We start from the raw sequence: 26,805 nt of genomic DNA, 5'->3' as shown, positions 1-26,805 counted from the left end.
AATCATAAAGTAAAGGCCAATACAACTCCCTTAGTTTAAACAAAGCATATACATGAAAAAATATATAATCATAAAAGAGAATAAAATTTGAGTGTTTTTTTAATTTTTGTCATTATGAACTGTTGAGTTATATAGTCAGTTCAACAACCATTGCTTTGTTTATAATCAAGTACAGTCATGATCTGCTAGAAATCTAACTATCGTTTAAGCCTAAGGATACTCATAGTTTATTTGCACTTTGTGTACATTGGACTAAGCATTGGAATTCTATTTTTCAGACACTACAAAGATATTTCAGTGTATGATTATTATTATTATTTTTTTGTCTGTATTTAGGATGGATGATGCTGAGGCCTGTTTTATTCTGAGCAGCCGTTGTGAAGTGGATAGGACATCATCTGTAAGTTTCTAAAAGTCTCTTTCATAATTGTTCTTATTCCCTTAGAAGATTTTTTTAAAATTTTTTTAAAAATCTGCCTATGTTAAATATAGGTAACTTTAAAATATTGCTAAAGGGAAGCAAATATCTTTAAACTGTCTTTGCTGTAATATAAGAAGAGCAGCATTATGGACTGTGTCAAAAAAACTGTTTTTTGAAGTAGTTTCTACTAGTCCTTGGGTTTTCTGTTGATCAAAATGAAATAGGTCATATATTTTTATTAAGTATGTCCTTTCCTATGTAATTTCATTAAAATGGTCTCCATTTCCTCAACTCAAAACAAAGCAGATAGATCAGGCAGTCTGCATTAGAATCAGTTGGAGAGCTTCTAAAAAAGTATGCATTCATGAAAATTTTATTCAGTGTATATGAAGTGGGGATCTAGAATCTGTGTATTTTTAAAAGATCCCCACGTGATTGGGAAGCACACCTCAACTTGACACGTTTTGGCTTATATGATCTCTGTGATTTTTTTTGGCAAAAAGTTGTATAAACTCATAATTAAATTAAATTAATTAAATTAAATATAATTTACCAAATTATAACTTGTGTTTTTAAACATGCATTCTAATTTTATTGTTTTTAAAAAGTACTTTATTATTTTATATTGAGCAGGTACTATTAACTCCTGTGTTTCTAAGCCGATGAGTTTATCTTTAGTCATATCTGTGGTACAGAGACAAAGCCTTGGTGGCTTCTGTAGTGACTGAGGAAAGGCAATCTATGCATGGGTCTTTCAGGGACATCATTTGGTTTTTTTCTGGAGCATTTAATAGGACACTCTGTTATATTGAGTTAGACTGTGAGTCCTGAATGTGGCAGGCTCTATGTTCTCCTGTTGACCTCACTCTAATTTACCTAAGTTCTTATTCAGTTCTAAACTAATTTTCTCATCCTTTATTTGAAGAGGGTTGTTAGGGCTTGTATTGTGTTCCCTAAAACTCATATATTGAAGCCCAATCCCCCCCAGTACCTCATAATGTGAACTTATTTGGAGATAAAGTCTTAATAAAGACAATCAAGTTATAATGTGCTCATTAGGGTGGACCTTCATCCAATATGATTGGTGTCCTTGTAAAAAGAGGAAATTTGGAGACTGTCAGTTATCAGGGAGAATGCCATATGAACATGAAGACAGCCATCAATAAGCCAAGGGGAGTGGCCTGAAACAGATCCTTCCCTCCTTGCCCTCAGAAGGAATCAACCCTGCCAGCACTTTGATTTTGGATTTCTGGCCTCCAGGACTGGGAAATAATAAATTTCAGTTATTTAAGCCACCAGTTTGTTCCACTTTGTTACTGTAGCCTACCAAACTAATATAAGAGCATAGAGCAAATATAATTTGGAAAAATTTGTGAAATATCTCTCTTTATATATTTCTAAAAATTCATCTGTTCCCCTTCTTCTCCATGGTTGCTATCTTAATTCAGACCACACCCTCCTCAGTTCACTTAAGTACTATTTCAGGAGTTTCTTAATTGGTTTGGCACATTAGGTGCTCCAAAGGTATTTATGGAATAAATGAATTTGAACTGATCATAATCTACTGTCTGTTTCCATAATTATTTAACTTATGTAATTGTGAATCTTGTGCCCCTTAAGCAGTAACTTGGTTTTAAAGTACTTGCAGTCCTCCAGTATCAATAATGTTTTGAGTAACAAGGAGAAGCATAAACATTAATAAATAAATATATAATATCTTTTAGAGTACCCTTTAAACTGTGAATTTGAGATCACTCAGTTAAACAAATGTGTTCCATTTCTTTCTGTCACTCTGCTAAATTGACAGGAAATGAATAAAAAATTTCACTCATTAGGACAAAGGAGATGGTAGATGAGACAGCACTAACACAAGTTTGGAAGCTAGAAAGCAGATGGATGAGTGGTAACCGACTTAGACAGAAGGAAGTTAAAATTTAAGTTGAGAGAGGAAACAAGTCAGGCTGCTTTTTACAATGTACCCTCAAAAGTCTCAAGAAATAGAGGCACCAGATGCTTCTGTAAGTAGGGTTATATGTGGGACTAAACATATGAATAGTGATTAAAAGTTTGTAAAAGAAGCAATTAGATTCCCTGAATCTCTCCAGAAATCCATTGCTGATCCCTTTCCCCACCCTGGGAACAGGTTTACTGTTGGCATAATTTGATCCAGGGATATCCTTCACTCAGAACCAGTAGGTGCAGCAGAGAGTTGGGGTAAAGTCAAAGATATTAAAGAGTAAGTTGCTCCACTGAATGTGACGTGCTTCTCCCAAATGACTCAGAAACTTAATAGCTAGGTCCACATCTCCACTGGCACAATATTAGAGGAATTTTCTCTGGGGAAATGGTACATCACAAGAGAGAATGTGTGTAAATATATAAAGTCTGAAGTTTCCTAGCCTAGTGCAGTATCACAGATTAATCACCCTACAGTGAGGTCTGTGTGAAAATAAGATTCCCACATTCAGTGAAGTCCCAAATAGCTTTTGAGTGTTTAATTTCTACATATGTTCAGATAACAGACATCACTAAACATTTAAGTAAATTCCTGACGAGGAAAAGAAAGAATGGATGAACAAACATAAAAAGTGTATAGAAAAGAGGAACTCAGAGGAAACAAACAAAACTACACAATTCTGGGAGAAGAAATAGATTTTAAATTATATAACAAATATCCTCAGAATAATATGAGAAGTTGAGGAGAGTGTAAATATATATAAAACAAGAATAGTAGGCTGTAGAACAAAAAAAAAAATTGAAGTCAAAACAAGAAACACTTAATGAACCAAAAATAGTTCCTGGAAATTAAAAATAGGGTAACACATGAAAAATTGTATAAAAGATTTAGGAGGAAAGCAAGAGAGGTGAGGAAACAGGGCAAAGTATTATGCCCAAGATTGGAGAGACTGACACACAAATATGGAGAATAGTAATTTACCCCAGCAAAGACTCATGAGTGGAAATCAACCTGGGAATCAGTGTGGGGGCAGGAAAACCTGAACTGTAATTGATGAATTGCTGGAGGTTCAGTGCAGACAACTTTGAGAGTTAAAAAACCCCTGGGAAATGTAGTCCTGGGGAAAGGATACCATAATTTTGTGAGATTTACTTCCAGGAGTTTGACCAGGTTCTCACAATAAATATGAGAGAAAAATCCGTTTGGGATTTCAGCAAGAGTCAGGAAAAAGGAACCATTTTTGAATTACACCAGAGAGTTCTCTTCCTCTTAACAGGCCTTTCCCTCGGGGAAACTAGTTAACCAGAGCTTAACCTGCTGGAAACCTAGTTATCAGAGCCTAACTGATCTGGGACAAGGGTAATACCCAATTCCAGACCACTCTAGCCATCCTTTCTCAATTAAGGGGGCAGGACACTGAAAAAACATTTGTGAAGGTCACAGTCCAGAGGTGTTGGCTCACTAAAAGACTGACACCAAATCATGGGACTATAGAACGCTTCCCCAAACCCCCAGCTTACTTGCACGTGTCTAAAGATCTATTTATAGCAGTTCCTTTAACTTTGTATATTATGACTGGCTATCAAGAAAAAATTACAAAGCATACCAAAAGTCAAAAAAATGCAATTTGTAGAGACAGAACAAGTATCAGAACAGACATGGCAGGGATGTTGAACTTACCAGACCAATCATTTAAAATAGCTGATTAATATGCTAAGGGCTCTCATGGATAAAATAGACAGCATGCAAGAACAGATGGGTAGTGTAAGCAGAGAGAAACCTTAAGAAAGAACCAAAAGGTAATATTAGAGATAAAAAAATTATAACAGAAATGAAGAATGTCTCTGATGGGCTTATTAGTAGACTGGACATGGCTAAGGAAATAATCTTTGAACTTGAGGATAAATCAACAGAAATCTCCAAAACTAAAAAGCAAAGAGAACAAAGACTGAAAAACAACAAAATAACTGAGGATTTCCCCAAATTGATACCAGACACCAAGCCACAGATCCAGGAAGCTCAGAGAACACCCAGCAGAAGAGATGTCAAAAAAAAAAAAAAATACACCTAGATGTATCATTTTCAAATTACAGAAAATCAAAGATGAACTCCTGAAAGAAGCCAAGGAGTGGGGGGAACACCCTAACTACAATGGAGCAAAGATAAGAATTTCATCTGACTTATCTTCAGAAACCATGCAAGGAAGAAGAGAATGTAGTAAAACATTTAAAGTGTTGGGAAATAATACAGAAGAGAAGCCAGCGTCAGAGTTTAGGATACCTTGAACAGAGGGAGAAGCAGAAGGGCCTGAGTCCTAGTAACTGAGTGTAGTTTTAGGTCTTGACAGATGGCAAGAAGAAAAACCAATATCCATGAGTGGCACTAAGTATATGTTATTTCTGCTCCTTTGGCAAAGCCTGGAGAGTCTCTCAACTGTTTTGTGTTTGTGTGTACAGGGTCTTACAGAGGTATTCATAGTCCTTAGAGAAACAGACTTTCAGGACTTGATTACAAAAATGGATGGCAGACTATTCCTAGTGTGCTCAAATCTGGACACACCAGTAGGCTACCATTCATCTCTTTTTTAAATGATTTTTACATATGTGGGCATGATGATCCAATTAAAGATTTATCAGAAAAAAATGTAGGAACCCAGAAAAATGTTGCACTATGCTAAATAGCTATGTGTTAGTATTGAAGACACCATATTGCTTGATAATGAACATACTCCCATATTAGCTATTGTCTTAGGACAGGCCTGGCATAGTCGCTGCTGCAAACAATTCTACATTGTTTCCTACAGAGAAGTTGGTTCACAACTTCTACTCCACCTATGTTTGGTTTAAATCCTATCAGGAGAGTTGAAACTCTGCTCTTTGATTCCCCAAAGGTTAATAAATACATCATTTTTGGCAAAAACTCTAGGTCGTCTTGTTTTGATTATAACTTTTTATACATATGAGGGGTTGGCCCAGACAAACTATTTTAGTTGCCTCTCCCCAAGTAGGTCATTCCTTTTGGGAGGTGGGTAGAAGAAGAGAATAAGTAAGTCGTTCTTTATGATTATCCAGTCCTGCTACAGTTGAATCATTTCACATTCATTAAACCTTTCTTGTATCTTCATTTAGAGGAAAATGAGCTCTAGAATTTTACACTTAATACAGTCAGGTCAGTATCACTGTCACTTGTACTTGCTTTGGGGAGTGAAAGTAAGTGAGTGTCTTGGGAGGGCCAGAAGGCCTGGAATCATGATATGTTCCTACATAATGAAATTATGCTTCACTTGGCTAGGAACTATCTGGTCTCTCTAATTTTAATCAAGCTCACTCACGTTAGACAAATGAATCATGTGGGAAAATTTTAGGAGATTTTCAGGAAACTCTTTTCTATCCTGCAAGAGATAGCAAGAGATAGCAATCAGTCACTCCTACTTTGCATACTCTGCAACAGCGGTTGAGAAATAGTGTTGAAACTATTGGATAGTGAGAAGAAACATGTAGATTTATATTTTACTGACACAGTTATGAACAAAGTAAAAAGTTTTACTTTGGTAAAGGTCAACTACATTGAACCTTCCTTGGAGAAATATTTGTTAAATAAATAAGATTAGGCAATTTTTTTCTTTCCTTAATTTTAATTCCAAAGATATGTATGTGAAATTAATTAGTGAAATGTTTATGATTTCTTAAGAAGTAATTTAGACTAATTTTTTTTTTAAGATTTTATTTGTTTATTTGAGAGAGAGAGTTAGCGAAAGAGGGCATGAGCAGGGAGGAGAGGGAGAAGCAAGGTCCTTGAAAGCAGGAAGCCCGACGTGGGGCTCAACCCCAGGATCCCAAGATCATGACCTGATCAGAAGGGAGACACTCTACCGACTGAGCTACCCAGGTGCCCCTAGACTAATTTTTTTTACATATTTTTTCCTAAAATGAACCTTTCCAATAATTGTTTTTAATATATTAGATTTACCTTGCAATATTTTCCTGCTATATTTATGCACATGAGTTAGCATTATCTGTTGTGCGGAGAAAATAAAATTTTAAAACCTATAGAGCTGAATTTTCGATATTAGGCATACTTCCACAGAAATTTTTCTAAATGTGGTTCAAAATCATTTTGATATGATGGCCCAAAAGACACGTGAAAAGATACTCAACATCAGTAATGATCAGGGAAATGCAAATGGCTAAAATTAAAAAGACAAGAAGCAACAAGAATTGACAAGGATATGGAGAAAAGGGAACCCTTGTGCACTGTTTGTGGGAATGTAAACTGGTGCAGTCACTGTGGAAAACAGTATGGAGGGTCCCCCAAGAATGAAAAATAGAAATACCATATAATCCAGTAATTCCACTACCAATATTTACCCAAAGAAAATGAAAACACTAATTCAAAAAGATATATACATTCCTATGTTTACTATCGCAGTATTTGCAATAGCCAAGATATGGAAGCAACTTTAGTATTCATTGATAGACAAATGGATAAGGAAGATGTGGTACACACACACACGAGTGCACACAGGTGGTGGAATATTATGCAGCCATAAAAAAGGATGAGAGCATGCCATTTGTGACAACATAGATAGACCCAGAGGATATTATGTTAAGTGAAATAAGTCAGAGAGAGAAAGACAAATACCATATGAATTCACTCATATGTGGAATCTAAAGAAACAAATGTATAAACAAACAAAAAGCAGAATTAGACCTATAAATATATAAAACAAACTGATGGTTGCCAGAGGGGTAGAGAGTGGGGGGTTAGACAAAACAAATGAAGGGGAGTGGAATGTATAGGCTTCCAGTTATGCAATAAGCAAGTCATGGGAATAAAAGGCACAACATAGGGAATATGGTCAATGATATGGTAATAGTGATGTATGGTGACAGATGGTATCTACACTTGTGGTGAGCATAGCATAAGGTATAGAGATGTTGAATCACTATGTTGTGCACCTGAAACTAATGTAACATTGTGTGTCATCTATACTCAAAAAATTTTTTTTAAATCATTCTATTATGAAAATGTTATATTATTTTCTTTGATAGAGTTATACCTTTGAAAAATGTTGATTGCACACTATTTCTGATAGATACACATGCATTTATTATTGCTGAGTTGCAAAATTGAATGAATGAGTTGTGTTGTTTTATTTTTTTAATTTTTTTAAAAGATTTTATTTTTTTGAGAAAGAGTGCACACAAGCGGGAGAGGGGCAAAAGGAGGGGGTAAGCAGACTCCCTGCTGGGCAGGGGATCCCCCCCTTCCATGTGGGGCTTGATTCCAGGACCTGAGATCACAACCTGAGCCGAAGGCAGATGTTTAACCGACTGAGCCACCCAGGCACCCCATCTCCTATTGTTTTAATAATATTTTTTAAACCAGGCAGAATACTGCCAAATCTAGTATTAGTTTCTGTGTATTCTAATTGGGAGAGGCAGAGCTGTGAATATCAAAATGAAAAATGAATAAATATTCCAAAGGATTCTGTTTTGGAATTAATAATATTTCATAAAAATAAATGTATTCCTACGTAAAGTTTTATATTCTTTATTCAGATATCATAGGGTAATCCTGAACCTGGAAGGGCTATAGCAGCATCCTTAGTAAATTTTTTTGAATCACAAAATTATTTTTAAAAAATCATTAAGTGTAGTTTCATTAAAGTCAAAAATCCTTTTGATGATTCTAGATCAACGTTAATTTAAAAGAATGAATGAAGCTCAAGGATGCCTAGCGGGCTCAGTCAGTAGAGCACGTGACTCTCGATCTCAGGGTTGTAGGTTTGCGCCCCACGTTGGATGTAGAGATTACTAAAAAAATAAATCTTAAAAAAAAAAGAATGGAGCACATGATATCCGCATTTTAAAGAAAATGCCCATTTTTTTCTTAAGACGATAACATTTTTATTTATTTTATTTATTATTTATTTATTTTTATTTTAAAGATAACAGACTTTCAAACATGTATTTTTCTACATAACTTATTGTGAAGAATGATAACATTTTTAAAACACCTAATATTGTAATGCTAATTTTCTATAAAAATCTTGCATGTTTATATAGAACTGGAGCTCTAGTCCATGTTGCTACTCTTGGTATACATATTTTAGCTCATTTTTTCGAGTCCATTTAATAAAGCAAACAAGCAGAAAGGAACCAAACAAATTTGACATTTCGTGAGTAGCTTTCATGTGGTCAGGCATTTTGTGCACATTATGTCATTTCATGCTCACCACAATTGTTTTATAGACGAGAGAACCAAGGCTCAGGGTTGTTAATTAGATTTCCCAGATCGGCCGAGTCTGGGCTCTACCCAGGTCAGGTCAACTTTAACACTCCTTTCTTTGAACCAAACTGCTTCCCATGGTGATAATAGCTTACTGTTTGAATGGGTCACACATTTGTACATAAAAGTGGTTCCACAGTTTGAAATTTTAATCAGAAAAAAATATATATATATGTATATAGGATTTCAGGCATCAGTTGTCTGTTCTACTTCCCATTTTTAGTCCGTTTCCTAAAAGAAGATAATGACTTTAAATCCATTAAAGTGCTGATACTATATTTTGTATTTCTGCTTTGTAAGAATATGGCATTTGTTTCTTTCTTTCCTTCAGCTTTCATTCCCAATTTTCCATGATCCAATTTTGGTCTTTGGTACTTCCATTTTTGCATTTGAAGACTGATATCATTTACCTTTTGTCCTGTGATCAAAACTAAGTCTTCTGCCATTGTTTATTGATTAAGTCTAAATGTTGGACGCAATAAACATTTAGAATTTGGTGACTATGTACACACTGTTCACTGAAGACCCAGTGGTCACTTTGACTACATATTTTCTTTTTTGTATTATTTTCTGCCATACCCTAAATTTTATAAAAAAATCCACTGTATATTATAGGTATTTGTTAACATTCATTATTTTTTCATTGCTGTTTATTGCAGATTTGCTATCTGCACTTACTATCCTACCCTAAGTAAATTTATTATTTACATTTTCATGTAAGGTTTACATGTCTCAGTCCACTTAGCTTCAAATTTACCTAGGGCCAATTGACATAATTATTTGTATGCTTCTTAGACCTGCTTCTTAGACCTGAGCATAGCACAGGAATAAAAATGCTGTAGGGTAACCCTATCACCACTTTTAACCATTCATTCATTGAACAAATATTTATTGAGTGGTTTATTGTCCAAGCATCGATGTACCAACTGAAGATATATTTATGAACATAGCAGTGAAAAAAAAATCTCAGTTCTAATGAAGCTGGCCTACTAGTAGAAGTGATCATCGATATACTAATTAAATAAATGCATAGAATGTCAGCTGGTGATGAATATTAAGGAGCGAACGCTGGGGAAGAGGCATATAAAATGTTAGAGAAGATTGACCTTTTAGATTGGATGATTAATTTAAAATTTTGAAAGCTTAACTTAAAATATAATCATAAAGCTCATTAATTATTAAGACAGGAATACATAAAGCAACACCATGTTACTTATTTCATTAGACTATTTTTATGGTACCTATTACTTCAAACTACTTATATTCTTTATAGGTATTACAATTCTTCCTCCTCTTTAGGTCTAACCTCTTGATAAAAGCAACACTCACTATTTCAAACTTATGATGTCCTTAGATCCCTCATTCCAATTTATACTCCCTCCATATACCTAGAGCTCTTCCTTCTAAGAACACCAAATGTCCCCTAGTAGAGAACATTTTGTATTGTTTTCCTTATTTTGTTCAATTATCATTGGTACCTTTGTTTCCTTCATGCTATTCCCTTCTCCACTTGCCTTTGCGCTCTCAATCTTTGTAGAATTCTTTCTTAATACATAAGCCATTATTTCTCAATTTCCTTTAAAGGATCTTCTCTAAAAAGCATTTTGTGTTAATTAAGGGATCAATGCATCAAGAAGACATAACACTCCTCAATGTGTGCATAACTTGTCGTGAAACCTCAAAGTACATGAACAAAATGGCAGAACTGGAAGGAGGTGTAAAAATCTACAATTGATAGAAATTTCAATATTGCTCTCCAAATTACTAACAGAACATGTAGAAAGAAAATCGGTAGGGTTATAAGACAAAACAAAACTTGAGCTCAGTTTCACCAACTAGATCTAATTGACATATAGAACATTACATTCAACAACTGCAGAATACACATTTTTTGCAAATGTGTATGGAACATTCACAGAGAAAGATCATATGCTGGAAAATAGAAGAAATAGCAGAAAAGTTAGAAGAATGAAAACATACAGAGTATATTCTCTGATCATAATAGAAATTAATTAGAAATCAACAATGAAACTACAGCAGGACAATACCCAAATATTTGAAAATTAGCACATTTCTAAATAAGCCATCAGTAAAATACAAAATAACAGGGACGATTAGAATTATTTTAATTGAATTGTGATGAAAATGCACATATTGAAATTGAGGGGACATAGCTGAACTAGTGCCTAAAAAGAGATTCATAGCTTTAAATTCTTGAATTAGAAATGAAAGTTTAAAATTAAATAGCAGAGTGGAAATAGAGGCAGCAAGTACAGACTTTAGAAGTTGTTTCTGTAAATGGGAGCAGAGAAATGCCACAGTACCTGATGGTAATGTGTGGTGAAAGAAAACTTTGTTTCTCTCTTTTTTCTTTTTTTTTTTAGTGGGAAAAAATTTTAGCAAGTCTGTATACTAAAGGAAATGATCCACCAGAGAGAAAAGTGAAGAATTCAAAGAATAATGTCATAGGATGTACAAGATAGAATATGATCCATTATATAGCACAAAGTTTCCCTTTGCGAAGTGTGTAAAATGCTCACCCATTTTAACAAGAGGCAAGTATGTAGTTGGATGTGATGGAGAGCGCTATGGAAATTTTCTTATTATTTCTATTTTCTCATAGTAGTTGAGATCATCAGAAAAGAGGGAAGTGAAGGTAGAGGTTTGAGGAACTATATGAAATAGTTCTCTAGAGCATCAGGAAAGTAAATGGCCTGGAGATATGTTCATCTCCTATGTGATATTATGGACTCTCAATTTGAAGTAAGGCCTGTTTAGCATATATGTGTGTTTGTGTCCACCATCTGTTATTAGTAGTAGAAAGAGAGTTGAATTTAGCAAGGTTGTAGTTTTGCCTGTAGAGTAGGCCTGATTGAGAGAGGCAAGCAAAATGATTGTTTATGCAAGGGTCTGCATATTTGGTGAAACATTTGATACAAGCTGGTAAGCAGGGAAATGAGAATGTGGGTATAGAGGTAACAGAGAGTGATAATGTAGACAGACTGAAGTTGCTGAGGATGTCAGACATTCTTTAGAATCACAGTCCTAGATAGTTAGCTGAAAGTTAAGAGGTGGTGAATGGACAGAATGAAGGATGTCATATTGTGGTATGTTTTAAGAGGTTCAGACACTTTCCTTTTCAATATCTTGTCCACTCAGTCTCTCATTAGGTATGCTCAAAAAGATTTATTCAAAGTTAAGTCTCCACTGAGTCATTTTAATGTATTCAGCATAATAGATTTACCCTCTGGATGGATTTTCTTTGCAGTAGTGAAAGAATTTGATTTTCTGAGCTGAACTGGGCATATGGATTTTTACATAAATGGCCTACTTCTGAAAAAAACCTGTAGTGTTTGCTTTGCTCTTTTAGCTTTCTTGGCACAACTGATTTTTGCTTCTTGGAACTGAAAAAAAAAAAAGAAAAGAAATACATAATAACACCTCTCATTTATTAACCATCACTAAATATAAATTACAGGCTAGCAATCATTTATATATATTTATACATATTATATTTGTGATGTGTTTTTCACAACAACCCTGTAAGGAAGTTATTACTAGCTCCAATTTGTAGATTAATAAAGCAAGACTCTGGTTAGCTATTTGAATACTAGCTCAAAGACCTAATATTTACACTTTATTCTGTCTGTGTCAAGGAAAAATTGCACCAGACATTGCTAAACAGGTGAGGAAGATTTTATTTAGGACTGTTGCAATAAACGAGAGAGATTGAACTCAACTCCTTGGAAACAAAAGGTTGGAGGATTTTTAAGTTCTGGGATGAACGAGGTGGAAAAGTACTGGAGGGGGGAGATTGGTCCATGTGATTATGCCATCATTTGCTAACTGTCTCTTATGAAGGGTAGGGTCCTGCCTTCCCACAGAGACTGGGATGTAGGGGCTCTAACTCCTTTGTTGATTACATTTCAGAACGATGGCCCTCAGGTTCTTGAGAAAGACATTTCTGGGTTGTAAGACTAGTGAGAATCTGGGAGAAGATTTAATTCTCAAAGGGGCAGGAAAAAGAATTTTAATTGGACTTTTTCTAAAGTAAATGTTCTAAGAAAAGGGTCTATAGTCAGGAAGAAAACTGACAGGAAATCAAGCTGTCGGGAAATGAAACTGAAGGAAAATTTAAAGCCTTCTTTGTCATCTGACTCCAAAGACTTTAAGTTATAACTTTTAAAAAAATTTTATTTTATACTATGCTGTTATCTTTCCTCTTAAATGTCAAAGATGTTCATTTTTTACTGATAATTACATGCATTTTTGAACATATGGAATCTTAGAGTAGAAGGCAAACAATCATCAAACACGCAGACAGCAAATTCCCTATGTGACCCTTTCAGACAGCATGAGGAAAGAGCTGAAATAAAATGTTTGCAATTGTAGAGGAGGAAAAATAATTTTCCTCTACATTCTAGGTTCTGTGGGTGGTCTCCCTTCCCCCCTCAGTAATAAAAGAGAGAATAACAAAAGAAAAACAACAGAAATTTAATATGTATACCTCAGGTATACATGGGAGATACCCAGGAAAGTAGCAAAATTCCCCCAAATGGTCCAAGTCATCACCTTAAATACTATCTTCAGCTAATGACAAAAGAAAGATGCTGGAGTGGGGAGACTAGTTCTGAGAGGTTATCAAGAAAAGTACAGTTAGGTTGTTATGCAGATTTAAGTCTGGTGCCTTTTCCACTGATAAAGAGCTGTGGTTTAGAGTCATCCTTCTCTTCTTGGTACAGGAAGAGAGGCACCCTTACAAATTGAGATTTCCCTCATGAATGTAGGCATAAAGGGTAGATGATCGTCACTGAACTTCAGTTATATGCTTTCAAGATAGCCTAGCCTCTTTATGAATCACTTTAATTATTATTCACTTGACACTTGTCAATGAACTTTGTGAGATTTTAAGACACTACGGTCTCAACTTTGTTAAAAGAGTAAATCAGGGAAGACTCAAGAGGATTAAGATCTGGAGTTGGATTTGGTATTGACGGTGATTCCTGAAGAATCTGGGAGAGGACATAAGTATGCAAAAGATATTACTTAAGGGATATATGACTCTGGGCAAATTGCTGGAATTTAGGCCAACAAGAACTTAGAAACAATACAGGATTTCAGCTTTGAGAAGCAGAGCACAAAATAGGCCTTGGTTCTTGACAAGCAAAGGCAGAAAGTAGACGTGTTATTTAACTGGCCGTAAAACTGACCTGCTACACAGTGCCAAAATTACTGGTAAGAAGATTCTAGGAATATGTAACATACGGAATTTCAGACAGGCAATCAGGTTTTTGCCATGATGTATCTGTAAGGAGTAGTATACTCTCAGCTGTAAGAATGGAAATTGAAACTAGGGTTACAATCCCTGAGAGAACATTGGAAAGAGCAGGAAATATAAGCAGTCTTAAAACTGAAATCCAAGATAATGTTTCGGTCTCAGACATAAGGTCAGATCCCTTCTGTTTAAACTTGGAAGAAAGAGGAAATTATGCTAGCAGTCCTATGTTTTTGTTTTTGTTTTTTTAAGATTTTATTTACTTATTTAAGAGAGAGACAGAGATAGCGAAAGGGAGCATGAGTGGGGAGGAGAGGGAGAAGCAGGCTCCCCGCGGAGCAGGGAGCCCGACGCGGGGCTCGATCCCAGGACCCCGGGATCATGACCTGAACTGAAGGCAGACGCTTAACTGACTGAGCCACCCAGGCACCTGGAGTTTTTATTTTTAAGAGTTTTTAAATTTATTTATTTGGGAGAGAGAGAGACAGCACTAGAGGGAGGAGCAGAAGGAGAGAGAGAGAGAATCTCAAGCAGACTCCATGCTGAGCATGGAGCCCGAAGCAGAACTCAATCCCAGGACCTGAGATCACGACTTGAGCCCAAATCAAGGGTCAGTAGCATAACTGAGTCACCCAGGTGCCCCAATATCTTAATGTTTTTATATTTATTAGGGTTTTTGGTTATATGCTTCATTTTTAAGTATTTTATTTAAGAACATCCTGAATTACCTTTGTACTTAATAATAAATATTTCAAATATGAAACCTAATTCTCCAAAGACATCAATTACAGTTCATTACAGATGAACTATGTAGTTTCCTTAATTTAGTCATAAAATCAAACCAATTAATTATAGAGGACATATATTATAGATTCTATGTATTAGAATTACATTCAGTTATTTATTTCATTATATATAATGTAGATATATGCAATATGTAGATAGACATATATGCAAGCTAAGCTTATAATTTATCAATTTACCTATTAGACCCAGACGATGTAACTGTGAACAAAATAGGCCCTTGCACTCAACATGTTTTTGAGTCTACTGCAAAGCCTTTAGAGGAACTTCTGGGAATATATTATTCTCTGGGCAATGATTGTATTTGGCAGGAGTTGTTTATAAAACAATACATTTGAGTTGTGTTTAGGAAAGACTTGTTTTCCAGTTGGCTGCAAGATGTTTTACCTTTATATAAATGTTGTATCTACATTGTTTAGCTGCCTATAAATTGGGGTCAAATTTTTTTACATATATTATTTTAAGTTTCAGAATTCAGTTTTACTTGACCCTAAAAAATGTGTTCAGTAGGTAAGTTAGCAAACTATACTCAAAATATAAAAAATAAATCTATCATTTTTTTTAGTGCTACAGATGTATTTTATAAATTGAAAACTGGCTTGAAAGTGACCTTTGATGAGACTAATGTCTTACCATTTTCTGAGTCATAGACTGTATTTAAGAATCTAATGAAAATTACAAATTCTCATAGAGGGGTGGGAAACAATTCATGTATAAAATTTCATCTAAAATATCTGAGTTCTTTTATGGGTCATTTGGAGTTCTGGAAAGAAGATCCTTTTCATAGGTAAAGTGATGTATTTTAGACCCTTAGAATGCCAACAAATAATTTTTAGATATTTCAAATTATAAAAATTGAATTTTATAAGACGATTTTGGCCAATTAATTTTTAGATAAACTGACTTTAGGTGAAATGTTCTGCTTTCACAGTAGCAATAGACACCTACGATGACCCAGTAATACCCTATGTTACCTTCCTTTATTATTTAGACTGTTTATTCCAAAGTTGTCATGGTCGATACTTCTACTTTTTGGTTACAATTAAATTCAGACTATCTTATTTCAGGCTGAATTTTGTCAGCAAGGGAAAAAAAAAAGAGATCAATATCATTCTCTGTTGTTAGAAGAATGAATTAAAAATCTTGTTTCTGTGCCAGTTTTATTATGTGTATTAGTAAATACTTATTTTCTATTCCTCATGTGACATTTATGCTGTTGTACACTTACCTTGTTTCCTTTTTCCTTACTTAATGCTCCACTCACAGGATCATAGATTCTTGTTGATAGGGCACAATGCATGAATGAGACAAGGAAGATTTATGGGCTTTTAGGATCAGTATTTCAATCAACTATTTATCCACTGACTTGACATATTTACTAAGTGCTTCCTGTGTGCCGGATGCTTATTTGCCTCATCTCATTTAATGCTCACAATATCCTTGTGAAGTCAATATGGTTTCTCCTACTCATCTTTGGAAAACAAATGAAAGTGAAGTACTAGAGATGCACTTTGGATGAATGAAGTATAAAACATGGCCCTTGTCTTAGAGCTGACCGTTTAGTGGGGATCCACTTAAAAAAAAAAGGTGGGTTCACACTATGATGGGTGAACACAGTGGGAACAGCTGTTATGGATTTCAGTCAGAAGGAGAAGGTCTCCTAGAATACATGACAGAGGTCCTGGTCCACGTTAGAAGTCCTGGAGGCTCAACAGTGGAGAATGCACTGGAATAAAGAGTGCCAAGGCTGGGGAAGTAGTTTGGGGAGAGTTTGATACGGGGTCTTGCAAGCCTTGTTAAGAAGTTGGGACTTGATGCTAAAAGTAAAGAAAGTCACTGCCGGGTTGACGGTAGCCAAATATCCAATCAGATGGTCGTTTGAAACGGCAGTAAATCTGATAAGAACACAGAATTAGTAAAAAAAAAAAAAAATATATATATATATATATATATATATATACATATATATATATATATATAAAACTCAAAATAGATTGATTTGGAGGCTGTTGCCTTCTCTCCAAGCCTGAAGTGACAACTGTTTGGACTCAGGTTGTGGCAGGGAGGTTGGAAAGAAGTGGACATATTAGAGCAATATTTAGAAGGTGTCATCAACAAGACTTGAAGACTGATTGAATGCAGGGGTATGAGGGATGGAGGAGTTGCAGATTTGGTGCTGGTAAAAACCCACCTCCAGGAAAAGGAAGAATTATCAGCAGGAAGATGAGTTCAATGTGGGGTAAGAAAGCCAAAGGACTATAAGGGGTATGGGTGTCACAGAAGCCTCGGGAGAAAATTTTAGGGAGCCAGTGGTCTACATGTCACATGTTGCCAGAGGTCAAGTGAAATGAGAAGAGCAAGCTGTCTACATCCACTTTACAAATGTAATCAAACCTTTTGTCCTGACAATCAGATTTGTTTAGTAACTTAAACTCATGCACATGTTTGTAAATTTTAGAGTGAAATTAGAGCCCAGAATTTGTGACTCTAAAGTTCACACTTTGCGCACTTATTTTTTTAATATACCATTTTTCCGAGCAGTTTTGGGTTTACAGAAAAATTGGGCAAAATATATAGAGAATTTCCAGCATCCCTTCTCCCCAGTTCCCACTGTTATTAGCATCTGGCATTAGTGTAGTACATTTGTGACAATTGATTAGCAAATATCGATACATTATTATTAATTGAAGTCCATAGTTTACATTAGGGTTCACTCTTTGCTTTATACATTCTATGGGTTTTGACCAATGTATAATGGTATCTATCATTACAATATCCTACAGAATACTTTCACTGCTCTAAAAATCCCCTATATTCCACCTATCCATCACTTCTACACCCTCCCCCACTGACAAACCCCTTAGCAACCACTGATGTTTTTACACTTTCTATAGTATTCAGCTTTTTAAATTTTTTTATTATTTTTTTATTTTTATTTTTTTTTTAAGATTTTATTTATTTATTTTAGAGACAGAGCACAAGAGGGGGGAGCGGGAGAGGGAGAAGCAGACTCTCTGCTGAGCAGGAAGCCCGATGCGGGACTCGATCCCGGGACTCCAGGATCATGACCTGAGCGGAAGGCAGTTGCTTAACTGACTGAGCCACCCAGGCGCCCCAGTATTCAGCTTTTTTTAAAAAAAGATTTTATTTATTTGAAAGAGAGAGAGAAAGAGAGAGAGAGAGAGTGAGTCTGTGCTGGAGGAGGGGCAGAGGGAAAGGGAAAGAGAGCCTTAAGCAGGACTCCGTGCTCACACAGGGCTCCATCTAATGACCCTGAGATCACGACCTGAGTTGAAACTGAGTCAGACGCTTAACAGACTGCACCACCCAGGCACCCCGGTATGCAGCCTTTTAAGTCAGGCCTCTTTCATTTAGCAGTATGCATCTGAGTTTCCTTCACGTCTTTTCATGGCTGGACAGCTCATTTCTCTTTATTGCTGAATAATACTCTATTGTCTAGATATACCTCTTTGTTTTATCCATTGCTGTAAAGCTTCAAGTGCAGGTTTTGGGTGGAAAAATCATTTGGGTAAATACCAAGGAGCACGATTGCTGGATTATATGGTATGGTTATGTTTCGTTTTATAAGAAACTGGAGACTGTCTTCCAAAGTTGCTGAATTATTTTGCATTCCCACCAGCAATGAATGAGACTTTTTACTGTTCCACATCCTCACTAGTATTTGGTGTTGTCAGTGTTCGGGATTTTAGTCATTCCAATAGTTGTGTGGTGGTATTTCATTGTTGTTTTAGTTTATAATTCTCTAATGATACATGATGTTAATCATATTTTCATGTACTTATCTGTCACCTGTGTATCTTCTCTGGTGAGGTGTCTGTTCAGATCTTTTGCTCATTTTCAAATTGAGGGTTTTTTTTTCTTATTATCACTTCTTTTATCAGTAACTTTTATCAGTAACTAGATTTTATTTATTTATTTATTTGAGAGAAAGCAGGGGAGGGGCAAAGGGAGAGGGAGAGAGAAAATCTCAAGCAGACACTGAGCTGAGCATGGAGCCCGATGCTGGCCTTGATCCCACAATACCTGAGCTGAAATCAAGAGTCAGATGCTTAACCGACTGTGCCATCCAGGTGCCCTCTCTCCTAAATTGCTTATAGTTGAGTTTTAGTTTTGTTTTTCAAATATCCTTTATGTTTTAATATGTTCAGTTAATTAACATTTAGTGCCATCATTTATATGGTTGGATGGAGGTCTAACTTAATTGTTTTCTGTTTCTCCCTACCAATTCATGTTCCTCTGTTTTCTCTTTTCTACTTTTTTTTATTATTATGCCTATTGGCTTTTTAGAAATTATCTTTTGAAATTTTTTTATTTTTTTTTTATTTTTTTTTTTTAAAGATTTTATTTATTTATTTGAGACAGAGAGAATGAGAGACAGAGAGCATGAGAGGGGGGAGGGTCAGAGGAAGAAGCAGACTCCCTGCCGAGCAGGGAGCCCAATGCGGGACTCGATCCCGGGACTCTAGGATCATGACCTGAGCCGAAGGCAGTCGCTTAACCAACTGAGCCACCCAGGCGCCCTGAAATTTTTTTAGTGACTACTGTAGGGACTACACTACACAGGCTTAACTCTTCATAGTCTGTTAATATTGCACAATTTACTTATTTACTTATTTTTTAATATTGAACAATATTAAAGTTATAAACTTTGTGCTTATTCTTCTGTTATTTTTATAAACTTCAAATTCCACAAGACAATACTATAAATTTTTCTCTGTAAAGATATACATGTTTTAAAGAAAAAAATTATCTTTGTTCACTCAAATATTACCTATTTCTGATACTCTTCTTTGATAACCGAAGTTCTGACTTTCCCTCTGGTATCATTTCCTTTCAGCATAAAGAAGTTTCTTATAATTTTCTTGTAGTATAATTCTGATGACAACACATTTTCTTAGATTTCATTAATTGAAAAAGTCCTTTATTTCATCTCTTTTAAGGATTTTTCTCTATAAAATTATGGCTTAAAATTTTTCCCCCCTCTTCATTCTGGAGGTTAAGATATTGTTTCCCTGTTCCCTGGTTTCCATGGTTTCTGATGAGAGTCCTTGGTCATACAACTATTTTTCTTTGGATGCTTTCAAAATATTATCTTTACCTTTGGTTTTCAATAATTAGACTACAGAGTTCTTAGGTGTGGTAGTTTTTTGTTTACATGGTTTGGGATTTTCTGAGTTCCTTGAACTTGAAAAATTATGCCTTTAACAAAATTGGGAAGTTTCCAGCCACTAGTTCTTCAAATCATTTTCGGGTCTATTTTCTCCTTTGTGTTCTTCCTGGAAATCCAATTACATTATATAAGACATTTTTACATTGTTGCACAAGTCCCTGAACTCTGTTCCTTTTCCATCCCTCTTCTCTGTTTTTCAAATTCGATAAATTCTGTTGATCTATGATCAAGTTCACTGACTCTCCTAGGTCATCTCCATTATACTTCACAGCCCATCCAGTGAATATGTTTCAGATATTTGAGCTTTTTGTTTAATTTAAAAAATATTTTCCATTCCTTTACTGAGTTTTTTTCCTATTTATTGTGGGCATATTTCCTTTACCTCAGTGATGATACTTTTATTACCTGCTTTAAGCCCTAGTCTGATTTCAGTCATCTAGATCATGTAAAGGCTAATGTTTATTGGACTTAGTTTTGTTTGTTTCCCATAAAATTAACAAATAGGTAACATTTTTCTGGCACTTCATATACTGAATAATTTTGCAATGTATTCTGAATATTATGTTGTGGAGCCTTGGTGTCTGTCTCCTATATTCCTCTGAAGAGTGTTGATATTCTTGTTTCAGCAAGCAGTTAATTTGGTTCACTTGAATGCAAACTCTATCATCCTTCTAGTGGGCAGTGATTCAAATCTCAGTTGAGATTGCTCTTATTCTGTCCCATGCATGTGTGATTTAGAGGTTAGCCGATGTCGTGTAAATTTATACACAGAATTTGTGACTTCTTTCTCTGCTTCTCCCTTTTCTGGGATTTCCCACTCATCCAGAATAATGTTTAACCAAATACCTGGGCACCTAATGGCCCAGCCAAGTTGACACATAAAATTAACTGTCACACTGTATCAGGTTCATCATCATGTTTTGAATGTTTGCCTGGAAGACACACATTGTCCGCTTATCTACTTAAGGAATTCTGAGTTACACTTCATTAACTTTCATGCAATTTAGAATTGCTAACCACTGACAACAGCTTCTTTCTGCACTTCTGTAAACAATCCCTCATATCTACTTGTATTTTTAATTATCCTTTTCTTTCCCTAACAACATTGTCAAATAGAACTTTCTGTGATGATGCAGATGCTTATATCTGCACTGTTCCATATAACTTTGAATTAGCCACAGACGGCTTTGAACACTGGAAATGTGGCTAGTGTGATAGGGAAATGGAATTCTTAACTTTAGTTAATTTAAATTTAGACAGCCACATGTGGCTAATGACTACTATATGGACAGTGTATCCTTGAGCATGATTTTGTTTCCTTTTTCAAAATGTATTGGCTAACTGACATATTTCTCTGATAATTTGCTTTGATCTACTTAGTTAATTAAATAATAATTTATGGGGTCATATGATGTGTAATGTTAAGCATGCTTTTTATTCCTTTTCTCAGTCTCAGAAACTTTTTTTTAAACTGTTTTGTTTTTTTTTTTAGTATCTGAAAGTTACTGATCTTTTCCAACACACACCCATAGAGTCAAAAATCCTTTTACTTTTACTATTATACAAAAAAATTTAAAATGGTATGTTCTCTACATGCATGGTCACTGTAGTCATTCCCCTTTTGCCAATCTTCCTAAACATGTTAAAATTGTTATAAATTCATATTATTTTCCATGGAAACTGTTATTACAAACTATTAGTTGTGCTGTATTTCTGAAGCCTCTGCCCCTCAATTGTTTTCTAAGAAGATTACTTTTAAGCTTGTCGAGAAACTTTCCTCCTAATCGCTGCTAATTTTCTAAGTGCTGGGAATTAGCATTGATTGAACTAGGTATTGTTATTCTCCTTTATAGAAATAGTAAGAATCTTTAAAAATAAGTCCTTACAATTCACTATTTTTTATGTTGAATTTTAAACTGTGGATGTGAACATTTAACACACCAATTGAAGATTTTTACTTTATATGTTACCAATTTTTCAATTTATTTCGTGATCTTTTGATATTTATCATTTCAGGACCACCAAACAATTTTGAGAGCATGGGCTGTAAAAGATTTTGCTCCAAATTGCCCTTTGTATGTCCAGATATTAAAGCCTGAAAATAAATTCCATATCAAATTTGCTGGTAAGTTTAGTCTCAACTGAGATACTTTGAATTTCCTCAAACTGCGATAGTAAGAGTTATGTCTCTGAAATTAGTGTCAACTTAATATATTCATGATTGCATAGAATAGAAGGATTTCTTTTTTATCATCTACTTGTTATGAGAGAATTTATTCACTTTAAAAAGTGGCAAGGTAATGTTTGGGGAGTGAATTTGTACTTTTTTATATAATTTGGTGATTTAAGCAACTGAATTTACTGGATACCTTGGTAAGACTATAAATAGATTAGCACTTATAGTTTTATGCATAGTATAAACACAGGTTTTGAATGCTGCAGCTATTAATTTACACTTACATTTACACATAGATAGTGCTTTGTTATGGATTACTTAATATATATGTAAGCTTACATATGCATTAGAGTAATATTAAAATATATTCAAATGTATTAAAATAGATTTATTTGGAAATCAGATAGATTTTGAAAACATTTCAAGAAAAACATACAAGTGAGTTTTTCATAGAGATACCACTTTTAAAGTAATTTCATATGAGATTATACTTTAAACTGGAAAATGAACAGTAAGATGATAGTTTATTTTTTTCTTAAATGTTTCTGTAGGAACTAATTTTGATCCAGGCAGTAATTTATGTACATTTTTAAAAAAAAAATAACATCCTTGTTTTTTTTAACATTTCACCTTAATAATTTAAAGCTGCAAACATTAAAATGTAAGTCATTTTAACAAAGTGGTAGCAAAATGTACTTTCTTCATCTGTGTTTACAAATCTTAAAATGCTTACCTATTTGTATATGATATTTAATTGAAAAATTATAAACACTAAGAAATTTCTAAATAATATCAAGAAAACCACGAAATTATTGCAATTCAGTTTGCTGTTTTTTATCTTTTACTCTTGCTTCTAATGGCATCAGTTTTCTCTAAAAATGTATAGCAAACTAATTAATGGCTCTTAACCGTGGCTGCATTTTAGTATCTGTTTACTACTGGTTTAAATGGTTTGTGATGATGGTGCTATTTTTTTTTTTTAACCTGTTCCTTAAACTGAAAATTAAAAATAAGAGCACCTCCTTTGTAAATGGCTTTGTGAAATTTAATGGAAAATACATGTAAATTCTTCGTCTGCTACCTGTTACATATGTAATTATATTCAAGAAATGCCAGTTGTTTATCTAAAAGACCTTTGCAACTAAGCTGCCTTGATTTTATTATTATTTAGTAAAAGGAATATTTTTGTAAAATTTTTATTGTACCTGATAATGACTTATTATGATATAATTTTTAGGAAGGCAGTAATGACATAAGTCCTAAAGATGTGAATTTAAATTTGAGTACCACCACTTAAGATTTAGATAGCCAAATTAGTATTCTGAGCCCTATTTTTCTCTTCTGTTACTTAAAAATCATATGTATGATGTCTCTTTCATTGGTTAAGATTAGCAGTAAGGGTTAAATAATATCTGAAACATATTAGGTGCTCAATAAATGGATATGATATGTGGATCCTAAAACAATATGTAGTTTGGGAAAACAATTTATAATTTTGAATGTGTTATAACTAAAATTCAGAATAGACTTTAGTTCTTTCCTCTTCTTAACAGGCCCTAGATAGGTTTACAACAGATAGATCAAACTCACTGAAATAGTCCACCTTTACAAATAAAAAATTACAAAGACTATTTGCATTGATTCTCTTTTATATTCTTATCTTGCCATTATTTTGATAAGCCCATTGAAATGAATGGGATAGTTAAAAGTTCTATCCTGATAGTTTATCACAATATTTCTTATTTATGGCACCTGCTGAAATTCCTTTTAATGATGTCTGTATTCTTTTAGGCTGAGATTACAACATCTCAGAGGAACTCTTCTTTTATATTATAAAAAGATAAAAGCATCCTAGTTTCATTAAAATGTCATAAAACAATTTGGGGTGATGTATGAGACTCTTAAACCAATATAATAAATTTCACATCTCAGCATGAGGTTAAAAGATTACAGACTTTACCTTTCAAAAGACAGTGTACCAAGCTGACACTTAGTTTGTATGGTAGACTGTTAAAATAATGGTCTTCAATGAACCATGTTCCCTGTGTCTGTCCAGTGTTGATGGGATCTTGCGGCTTATTCCATGAAGAGGTGAAATGTAGTTCTCTACCACTTGAATACAGGCTGGTCTTGTGACTGTGACCAGAATGTGACAAAAGCTACATTGTATGACTTCAGAGGCTAAGTCTTAAAAGTTTGTGCTTCTGCTTTCCCTTCACTGGAAAACTACCCAGAGAACTGCATGTAAAGCTTCCCAATTTAACCTCCCTAAGGATTAAAAATCACATGGAACGTGACGCTAATCCATCCCAGGCCCTCCACCTCTCTAGCTCCTGACTTACCCACAGTCAACCCAAAGAGTCATACTGACGTACAGAATTTTGAGAAATTAAGTATTGGTTGCTTAAAGTTATTGAATTTTGTAGTTATTTGTTATTTGGCAATAGATAACTAATATCATTTGTAATAAAATAATAATTGCTTTAATCTTAAACCAATATCCATTTGATAAGATTCATTATATTTTTGTCTTCTCATTTTCATGAGTGTTAAATAGCACAATTCCAATTATACAGGATATAAAATGAGGTAATTTTATTTCTGTTTATTTAAATAGCCTCTTCAATACACCCTAAATTGTGGAACTACTACCATGACTATAATTTATGTATTTTTTAAAACTAAATCCATGTTTTTAAAAGATGAAAAGAAGAAACTTTCAAAATTTGTTATGAATATATAAAATACTAAAAAGTAAAAACAATATAGCAACCTAGCAACTATTACTTTATGCACATCTACCAGACATATCATATATGGATCCTTTTCTTCTGAACAAAATCACTACATTCATTAAACTATTGAATTGTTACAATATCATTTGAATGAATTATTATATTATTAATTATAATTAAAATAATCTACACTTTGATGAGAGTTATAAGAGAAAAGACTATATGGGAATGATTTCAGCAGCAGAAAAGATATGTTCTTACTCATTTCATCACGAGAGGGAAGTAAAAATAGTAAGTCTGGAGATAGAAACTATCTTTAGTAGAATAATAGCTATAATACAGAATTTCTGAATATAAACCACTACAAATTTTAATGTGATTCAATAACATAAAAATATATTTCATAGATAATTTGATTATTTTAATTACCACAAATTTCCTAAGAAGAAAATAAACTCAAAATGGCTCATAGAAAAATTTGCTTTCAGCAATTTTCCTTTTTATGATAAATTAAAGTCGAAGTAAAGAGATCAATACTGCAAATCCTGGAATGAGACCATCCTCAGTCAAATTTCCATTCTACTATATAGTAACTACATGACCTCAGGCTTCTTAATTTCTCTCAGCTTGAGTTCTTTGAAATATAAAGTGTGATTAATAGGAGAAACTATCTCATAGGTTTATTATAATTTAAAAAATACTCAAAAGAACATCAGTCATTCATAATTGGTACCTATCAAATTGCTGATTATCATGAATCTTGAGTACCTATTTTTCATCCTCCTCACAATTCTATATTATCTTTATTCCCAGGAAAAGTGACTGGGGATTGCTCATGATGTTTTACAGCTTATTATAGGCATTCAAAAAGAACATAGTTCTCAGCTTGTACATATTTTCCGAAGAGTAGAAAAAGATCTCTTCCCAACTCATTTTATGAGGCTGACCTAGCCATGATACAAAACTTATTGAGGATAGCATGAGAAATGATTAGAGACCAATTTAATTGATTAACATAGTTGAAAAATTATATAATATATATATATATTTTTAAGATTTTATTTATTTATTTGACAGAGAGAGAGATAGCGAGAGCAGGAACACAAGCAGGGGGAGAGGGAGAAGCAGGCTTCCCGCTGAGCAGGGAGCCCGATGTGGGACTCGATCCCAGGACCCTGGGATCATGACCTGAGCCTAAGGCAGACGCTTAACGACTGAGCCACCCAGGCACCCCGAAAAATTATATAAAATATATTAGCAAAACTATCAAAGTAATGTATTTAAAAAATAATATATCATCACCAAGTTGAAATTATTCCAGAAATAGATCATCATGTCAAAGGAGAAAATAGTATTTCAATGGATACAAAAGAAACTTTTGAGAGAGAATTCAGTATCCATTTACAATTTGAAAAAAAGAAAAAGAAAGAAAAAGTGTTAGACAGTTACGAGGAAAACATTCCTTAGCCTAAGGAAAATTATCTACACAATAACCTAGAAGAAAAAATAATGACCACATATTGAAAGTCTGCCTTTAAGATTAGGCACAAACAGGGATGCTTACCAAACCACTTTTACTCAGCATTTTCCTGGAAATCCTAAGGAGTGCAGTGAGACTACAAAAATAAATAAAAGGAGTAAGTACTGGAAAGCGAGGTATAAAATTGCCATATTATTTAAATAAGATTTTCTACAATATTCCTTACATACTTTTTCCTTAGGGGGCCTCATTCATTTCTATGATTTCCTAAATTACATCTCTCTCTCAGTATTCACTATGAGCTTCAGTGTTGTATCTCTGTGTAGTCAATATCTCCTATTAGGTTTCTAACAGCGGTCTCAAAATTAAGATATCTAGAAATATTTACTGATTTTCCCTGACTTAAAATCTGTTTCTGTCCCATTCTTCTCAACACCATCTACTTAGAACCCAAGCCAAAATCCATGAATCATTC

General features: G+C 34.2%; 1 protein-coding gene across 3 annotated transcripts in view; it reads left to right on the top strand.

Moving 5' to 3' along the window:
• Positions 1-26,805, top strand: part of KCNT2 (potassium sodium-activated channel subfamily T member 2) — a 377,441-nt gene that overhangs the window by 192,984 nt on the left and 157,652 nt on the right. For all 3 annotated transcript variants that reach the window (XM_021686661.1, XM_021686660.1, XM_021686659.1), the window contains exons 12-13: positions 337-400; positions 21,956-22,064. In XM_021686661.1, the coding sequence (XP_021542336.1) occupies positions 337-400; positions 21,956-22,064 (173 nt within the window). The remainder of the gene's footprint in view (positions 1-336; positions 401-21,955; positions 22,065-26,805) is intronic.

The sequence above is a fragment of the Neomonachus schauinslandi genome, chromosome 6, assembly GCF_002201575.2.
Source record: "Neomonachus schauinslandi chromosome 6, ASM220157v2, whole genome shotgun sequence".
Classification (NCBI taxonomy): domain Eukaryota; kingdom Metazoa; phylum Chordata; class Mammalia; order Carnivora; family Phocidae; genus Neomonachus; species Neomonachus schauinslandi.
The sequence above is the reverse complement of the archived record's forward strand: the minus strand, read 5'-3'. Positions and strand labels throughout refer to the sequence as shown.